Below are 8,489 nucleotides of genomic sequence, written 5' to 3' on the forward strand. Positions count from 1 at the left end.
TGGCCAGTGACCCTTCCAAACACAGCTGCTGGAATGGAAGGACAGCAGGGTGTAAAGTGCCTGCAGTGTAGAACAGAGGAATGCCAGAGTTATTAGAGCTGCAGCACAGTTGCATGGGGGTGGCAGTAAGACAACCGCGGCCTGCCATGGCCTGGGCAGCAGTTGGGGGCGGGGGGAAGTACCCGTCGGCAGTGCTGGCGTCTCATGGAGAGCAGTTCCTGTTAACCTGTCATTCCACCAAAGACTACGAACATGCTGTGACCATTAGACATGCCTCCCATGGAGGATGGATGTGGCTTAGGCCAAACATTAGAGCACCACGACCAGCCAAGCTGAGGAAGTGATGCCTTCTGTACTGAGGTGCAGGCTTCCCCTGGGTGTTTATTTTAAATACACACTTCAAAGTCAAAAGCATGACCTTAGCTAAAGCTTCAGAAAGCAGATTATTTGCAAAGAAAAGAAACTCACCAAGATAATTTATTTCCATTTTTATTTGATGTTTCCAAATATAAAAAAAGTCAAGATTCTTACACCGATTATCTCAAATGAGACCATGCAAAGCAACTCAGTGTGTACAACAATCATTTCTCCCTTCGGCTCTGCTTTGTGATTCGATAGCACGTGCCTGCTTGGAAAATGTCATCCGCTTACAAAACAAACAAAACAAAAAACATGCGAGGCAGTTTCTACCTGGTCTGCAAGTCATCTCACAATCACTACTTATTTTCTGTTCTTGCTAGGAGGCACATGGAGCTGAAAAATTTAGCTGCCCACTTTTATCTGACTACCTCACAAAAGGATCAAAGCACAATCCCAACACCACAAACCTTGGAGGACTGAGACAGTAGATAGTATTTGTTGTCTTAGTAGATTCAGCTGTTTAGCATGGAAATGTCAGCTTTTTCTCTGAACAGGAATAAGTCTCGCAAGGGCCCTTCCTGATTTTTCTAGACTTGGTTCAGAACAGTGAAGAACTCGTGTGGCAACTCGAGTGTGAAGCTGCATTCCGCTGCGTCCTCCAAACTCCTGCTAGCTGTATAGATGGAAGACGCTGCTTGGCGAGCAGCACTGGAGAGTCCCGACTGATGCCCATGTTCTGACCCAAGAAAACTATACAATATTTATAGGCTAGCTTCTAAGAGACGGTTGACATTAATACTGTACATATCTTACATAGTCCAAGAGTGTATTAAATAAGTTCATGCATTATTCCCACTCCGAATATCACGTAGAGGGTGACCCCGCTTCCAGTACTGGCACCCCCGCAGGCGGAAGCAGCCTTCTGTACAAGAGCAATCCAGCTGATCTGCTGTGGACACGCATCATTTAAAGGGACTGCAGAGACCCAAAACCTGAACCAAAACATCCCAAGTTCGCAAAAGATAGAAAGTGTCAATTTGGGATTGAAAATGTTTCCTTTTTAAAAAACACCCAGAATATGTAACCTCTGTACAAAGAAAAATATAAAAATTCCAGATGTTCCTGTTTGACACGCTACATAATCGAGAATGAAATGTCATTGGCTAAGTATTTCCACTTTACTCCTTCCTTTGACAGCAGTAATTTGTGAACTAACGTTTATATTTAGTTCAGCTGCGTTTATGGCACGAGATCTCATTTTCAGATGGCACCAATGTTCCTGAAGTGTAACAGCACTCTATTTTTAGCAGCAATTATATTTTTAAAGGTTAACAATCTGTAGAACAAATGTTTTCACTATGCTTTTTTCCTACTTTATACTCACCAGTTACAATATTTACAAAAGGCTAAAGTCTACATTAAAAACCAAAAAAAAAAAAAAAAAACCCCCCCAAACTTTTCTCCCTAGCCCTCAGCTCAAAAGCTGTTCCTCCCTCCTTGTTCCGGCCTGCTTGGGGGGTGCAGGGAGGTTGGGACAGGGTACCATGCTTTTCGACAGGTTCCTGACTTTTGTGAGTATAAAGACAAGCGGAAGATAAAGCAGTTCTCAGTTCAGGCAGGTGCCGGGGCTTCAGAGGTGAGTGATGTGACGAGGAGCGGCTGCTGACAGCCTGGGAACGATGAGCCATCCCACGATGTGGCAGCCTCTGTCCCACTGGCTGAACAGCAGGAAAGGATATGCTTGACTGCCAGGCTGTTGCATTGACCGGCATTTCAGTCAGACCCTACCTTGCGGCTGCTGGTGAACACAGAAGTGTAACTCAAGGAACCACTAGACTAAAGACCAGATGTGCTGTAGGAGCAGTTTATGTGGAGGGCAGCTGGGTCTCTGGGAAGAGAGGACAGACCAAGAAACTCAGCCGCTGACCATGCCCACTCAGCTTCCACAGGCAGTCTTCGTGGTAAGACGGATTCACTACGTGCATTTCTAGTATCCGCCCTCAAATCACCGACTCTAGAGTTCCACTTCATGTTCAACTGCTACTGAGTTACATGTCAGGTGGCTATTGGCATTAATACCAGGCACGAAAACTCAGTTGGATAAGCTGAGACTCCTCAAAAGAGCAAACCCAGTCCGTTGTCAACAATCATTGGATCATACAGAAATAGCCCACATCTGCAATTTATGAATTAAAACTGTAATCCCAGAAAACACATTTTGGGATGGATGAATTTCTTAATACCAACAAGATTTTTCATTAGCCAGAGAAGCGTTTGTTGACTGCTGATGCTGTGAATGAGAAAGCAACTTGGGAGGAAAATACACCCAGTAGTCTGATCTGACAAACCAGGCAGATGTCACTGGGCAAAAAATGAAACAAAATGCTGTGAAAAATAACAACCAAAATATTGAGGGGGGGGGCACAGTTAAGGCATCTAAAAAAAATTCCACATGGCTTTGGCTTATTAAAATATTTTACACTATTTAAAAAAAAAAAGATTTGAAAGCATCTGAAAAACATGCAAATTGTTTGAAAACCCTGCCTGGCAAATTCAGACAGTTTGCAAGCGTCATTCAGATGTCTGTCAGGGACAAGAAACCTCTCCCCGTGAGGCGGACCCGGAGGAGGCCTTCCCAGTCCCTCTATCTTAAACTGGACGGCAGCCCGGTGGTCTGCGCAGCCGTCACAAACAAGGCGTTGCTCTCTGGGAGGGAGGGGACTGAGGGGTTTCCGTTGGTCGGGGAGCAGCCCAGCTTGAGCTTCTCCAGATACTCTGCATGTACAGGCTTATGACACTGGAGCACTTTGATGGCATCTTCCACTTTGAACCACTCCCTCTTCCGTCCTGGAGGAGAGTAGGGCATGTGTTACTGGACAATAAGGTCAACTATGAGAAGCTAGCCCCGCCAGTGATGCCCCTGTTCCCACGGCAGATGGCTGAGATGGCAACATGTCGGAGCGTCTAAGATAATCCAGACATGCAGATGCACATTCCTCTTCCCTTCCCTCAAAGGCAAGTGACCACAAACAACGAGAGGGAAGCTGGCCACATGTGTGCCATGCCTGCACTAAGTGGCCCAGGCAACAGGGGGAGCAGGAGCTTACCGATGTTCACAGAGTCTTCCCAGTCCTCCAGGATTTCAGTGACTGTGAGAACATAGACGTATGTTCTGTGCTTTCGGTCTTGGTTCTGCTTGAATATAAAGAGAAATGCATTTTAATCTGTGGACACATTTTTAAGGGAAAAAAATCAGCCTGGCACTGCTGATTAGCAAAGCTCGTTTCCCACGTGGGCAATTATACTCAGTTGTGAAGTCTAGCACAAACGTGAGCTTATACAGGACAAGTAGTTAAAAAGACAAGGATGCTGGGTGCAGTGGCTCATGCCTATGATCCTAGCACTTTGGGAGGCTGAGGCAGGAGGACTACTTGAGCCCAGGAGTTCAAGACCAGCCTGGGCAACATGATGAGACCACATCTCTACAAAACTTAACCAGGTTTGGTATCTGCCTGAAGTCCCAGCTATGGGGGAGGCTGAAGTGGGAGAATCTCCTGAGCTCAGGTATTTGGGGCTGTTGGAAGCTGTGATCATACCACTGTCCTCCAGCCTGGGTAACAAAGTGAGACCCCGACTTGAAGGATGAAAAAAAAGAGGAAGCATATGTTCGGGTCAATGCGGCAATGTGAATCTACGCTCTCAGGTTGCAGTCCTTCAACTTGGCCAAAATAAACTCTCGGCTGATATTTTTTTTTAAGCGCAAGACTTAAAAACGTCCTGCCTGGGATGCCCTCACCCTTCGAGCCTCTGGAAGCAGCCTCCGCTGGAACCCTGCACCAGGTGGGACCTTCCCAGGTTTACCAAGGCTCCTGTGAAGCCACAGCCAGGCTGGCCACTTGGATGAATGGGTTTTCTGAGCCGCAGATTCAGGCAGGTCTGGGATGGGACCTTAAGCGTTGACACTTCAAGGCTCCCCGTGAACTGTGTACAGTCAGGCTTGAGAATGCCTGGGTTACGGCCTTTCGGAATAGGATCTTTGAGTTTTATAATGTGCCCACTCAATTTTCACCCATATTAAAGCCGACACTTGATCTTGTCTCTAGGTTAAAAATTAGACATAAGCTAGTGCTAAGACGAAGTGGCCACCGTCATCAAGGAGGACTGGCCTTGTTGCTGTGTCCTCAGACTTCCTCAGCAGACCACCCGGGGAGCCCCTTACTCGGTGTACTGTGAAGGAACAAGATGACAAAACCTCGGAGGGAGTGCCACAGAAAATGCCACCCTATGATTTACAGCTGGTGCTCTTATTTCTATGCCTGTAAATCACCACACTTGCTATGCTTTACTCACGCAGACACAAATCGCGTGGTAATGGGCTGGGCAGCGGGTTCCCCTCACTTCCTAAGGCATGTTGGCTGTTACTGTCTGTTAAATAGTATTTGTAAAGCACTGAATGCTGTTACCTTTCCACATTATATAACTTTACTATGAGAGATTTTCTTCAAATACCTTGTCAACATACTGACAAATGTGCCATTTTCCTACCATATGCAAAATTGCAGTATTTGAATCACAGGAAAACCCCACCACATTCTTCAGTGTGACCAGGAGATGGTGCTATTCAACAGCATAAAATAACTTCTGAAACCTGGACAAGTCTGAGTTGTACCTTAGGGACTTTACTCAGTAAGTACTGTATTCTGGGAGGAGTCTTCAACTCACTGTAAAATTGGAATTTTTAGAGCTGGGCGTGGTGGCTCACTTACGCCTGTAATCCCAGCACTTTGGGAGGCTGAGGCAAGAGGATTGCCTGAGCCCATGGGCTCAAGACCAGCCTGGGCAACATGGCGAGACCTCATTTCTACAATAAATCAAAAATTAGCCAGGTATGGCATCGGGTGCCTGTAATTCCAGATACTTAGAAGGCTGAAGCAGAAGAAACGCCTGAGCCCAGCAGGTCAAGGCTGCAGTGGCTGTGAGTGTGCCACCGCACTCCAGCCTGGGCAATAGTGAGACTCCGACTCAAAAAAAACTTTTTTCTTAAAAAGGAATTTTCCCCTGAATTTATAAAGCCTTAACACTCATATGGTTCTACTAGAGAGACTGAGCTAACCCATAACCTGAAGCATGGAAGGGGACCATGTTTCTGGTACATCTAGGTCTGAATCTTGGATGAAGATAACTTCAGAGCAGCCTGGGTCTCAGGACCCAGCTTCCTCCTCCCTGCCTTCCATAGGGCCCATCACTTTCTAGATCCCTCCCTGAACTCTTGTCCTCGGTACTGAGGCATTCCATGACAAGTCTGTGCCCTGGGCCTCCCCACAGTCCTATGAGGATGAGTCACGCATGCCCTCTAAGTGGGCTGCAGGCAGGGTCTATTCCTAGACACCGAGACCCAGGCCTGTAGGGATGAAGATGCTGCACCACCTGCACGGTCGGCACCACCCAGTGTGATGAATGGGAATAGCACCTCGGCGTTGGCCCCTGTAGCGTTAAGCACAGGCGGTCACACAACAGAGCTGCACGTGGCTGCCAGTGATGAGGAAGCCATGTGGCTGCCCCTGCCCAGTCCTCACACCCAACCTGCCCCCTGCCAGGCAGAGGAGTGTCTAGGCCAGCTGCTGCCAGGTGCTGTGACTGGTTGAGAAGACAACACTAAGCTGGGCCGAGCACCACGAGGACCACCTGGTAACTCACCTCAAATATGCCCAGCAGTCTGCCCAATTTTCCTTTGACTCCAGCCTATTAAAAAGAGATGAAATGTAAAATGTTTACCTTTTCACAACAATGTGTATGTTAGTTGCATTCTGGCTATTTCAATTATTTAAATCTAAACCCAAGTCACTGTCGTCCTGCATCTGTGTGGTTTTAAATACCGCTATTCATTTCCTAAGTGGCAGGACTGAGCAGAAGCTGGCTGTCTGCCAGTGTGGGCCTACTTGAACGGCTTTTCTGTATGAGTGAGGTCTGCAGGCACTCCTCCCTCCCTATCTCCACCCCTCCCCATGCCACACCTGTTTACGGCGTGGGCACAGCTCCCTCTTCTGGGTAGTGGGGGACTCAAACCTAGCCACAGTGCCCACAGGGCTGTACAGCAGGCAGGCCCTGTGACACGCCCACAGAGAGGCTGTGGGCCTCCCCACCCATGCTTAGAACCCCTCTTGCCTGTCACCAAAGCCCACAGAGCACTAAGCACTCATGCCTACCAGGGCTAGGCTGCAGCCCCCCTGCTCCCTGGGTGCCGGCCCTGCGACCTGGACCAGCAGCTGGAAGGCGGCAGGCATGTGCTTATGGATGAACGGGCCACATTTTCCTGAACATTTAGACAGGTAAGATGAGAGTAGCTCGCTTCTTCTCCATTCGCACTCCTGACCAGCATAATACCAACCGTCCTCCTTGGCAAGGCTGCTAGATCATCGACCCACAGGAATCTGATCACCGGGAAGTTGGATGTGACAGACACCATTCTGGGGAACTTCCACTGGCTTTAGCTCCATCTTACCAGGTAGAAAAAATACTTGCCTAGCAAAAATGCTAGCTACAACCACATGCTTAAAAATGTTGTATCGGGCCGGGCTCAGTGGCTCAGCCTGTAATCCCAGCACTTTGGGAGGCCAAGGCGAGTGGATTGCCTGAGCCCGCAGGTTCAAGACCAGCCCGGGCAACTTGGCGAGACCTCGTTTCTACAATAATAAAAAATTAGCTGGGCGTGGTAGTGCGCGCCTGTAGTTCTGGCTACTTGGAAGGCTGAGGTGGAAGAATCGCCAGAGCCCAGCAGGTCGAGGCTGTGGTGGCTGGGAGCGTGCCACTGCATTCCAGTCTGGGCAACAGAGTGAGACTCCAACTTAAAAAAAAAAAAAATGTTGCCGGCTCAGTGGCTCAACCTGTAATCCTGCGCCTTTGGGAGGCTGAGATGAGTGGATTGCCTGAGCCCGTGGGTTCGAGACCTGCCTGGGCAACTTGGCGAGACCTCATCTCTACAATAAATCAAAAAATCAGCTGGGCGTGGTAGTGCATGCCTGTATTCCGGCTACTTGGAAGGCTGAGGCAGAAGGATCGCCAGAGCCCAGCAGGTTGAGGCTGCAGTGGCTGGGAGCGGCCACTGCACTCCAGTCTGGGCGACAGAGTGAGACTCCAACTCAAAAAAAAATGTTGCATCGGCTGGATGAGGTGGCTCATGCCTGTCATCCCAACTACTTGGGAGGCCAAGGTGGGAAGATGACTCAAGCCCAGGAGGTTGAGGCCGCAGTGAGCCATGCATGATTGTACCACTGCATTCTAGCCTAGGCAACACAGTGAGATCCTTTCTCTAAAAAATAAAAAAATTTTAAATGTTACATCAGTTGCCAGGCATAGTGGCTCACACCTGTAATCCCAGCACTTTGGGAGGCTGAGGCGAGAAAACTGCCTGAGCCCAGGGGTTTGAGACCAGACCGGGCAACTTGGCAAGATCTCATCTCTACAATTTAAAAAAAAAAAAAACTAGCCAGGAGTGGTGGTACATGTCTGTGGTTCCAGATACTTGGAAGGCTGAGGCAGGAGGATTGCCTGAGCCCAGCAGGTCAAGGCTGCAGTGGCTGTGCGCATGCCACTGCATTCCAGCCTGGGTGACAGAGTGAGACTCCAACTCAAAAAAAAAAAAAGTTGCATCAAACAAAAAAAAAGTACCCCTGTGACCTGCGAGCTTCCCCTTCTCCCCAGTGTCCTGTGGCCTGGTCTTGTCTGCATCCTTGCCCAGAGGCTCTCTTGAAACCCCAACTTCAATGCCGGGTGTGCAAGGAGTGGTCCTCTCACCTCCTCGTATACCTCCCTCACGGCGGCACCTCCAGGCTCTTCCTCGGGCTCCATCCCTCCTCCAGGGACAATCCACTGGTCCGGGTACCGGCTGCTACTCACCAACAGCACCTGCAAGAGCGACCATGACCACACACTTCCAACCAGAAGCAGGCCCTGGAGTCACCCAGGCTGCTATGCGCACATATCACCCCACAAAAGAGCAACTGACAGAATTCAGTGTGAACACGGCCACATGACTAGTTCATTCTGCATCTAATAAACTCCCTCAAATCACCACATTCACGTGGTAAGACTCTGACTTTTGGGTACTAGCAAAGAACAAGCGCAGACTG

The 8,489-nt window shown here is 48.9% G+C and overlaps 1 protein-coding gene across 2 annotated transcripts; it reads right to left on the reverse strand.

Moving 5' to 3' along the window:
• Positions 1-473: 473 nt before the first annotated feature.
• Positions 474-8,261, reverse strand: NUDT4 (nudix hydrolase 4). 2 transcript variants are annotated; one of them, XM_008053162.1, is made up of 4 exons: positions 8,155-8,261; positions 6,058-6,102; positions 3,468-3,552; positions 474-3,207 (listed from the first exon to the last, which is right to left on the reverse strand). In XM_008053162.1, exons 1-4 carry the CDS (start codon positions 8,206-8,208, stop codon positions 3,005-3,007), a joined length of 387 nt encoding a protein of 128 aa, XP_008051353.1. In that variant the 5' UTR covers positions 8,209-8,261; the 3' UTR covers positions 474-3,004. The 2 variants fall into 2 exon arrangements, with proteins under 2 accessions (XP_008051353.1, XP_008051352.1); XM_008053161.1 differs by having other exon boundaries at positions 3,468-3,555.
• Between the last annotated feature and the right edge of the window lie 228 nt (positions 8,262-8,489).

This window comes from Carlito syrichta, unplaced genomic scaffold (genome assembly GCF_000164805.1).
Source record: "Carlito syrichta isolate Samal-C Ts95f unplaced genomic scaffold, Tarsius_syrichta-2.0.1 Scaffold287934, whole genome shotgun sequence".
In the NCBI taxonomy this organism is placed as follows: Eukaryota; Metazoa; Chordata; class Mammalia; order Primates; family Tarsiidae; genus Carlito; species Carlito syrichta.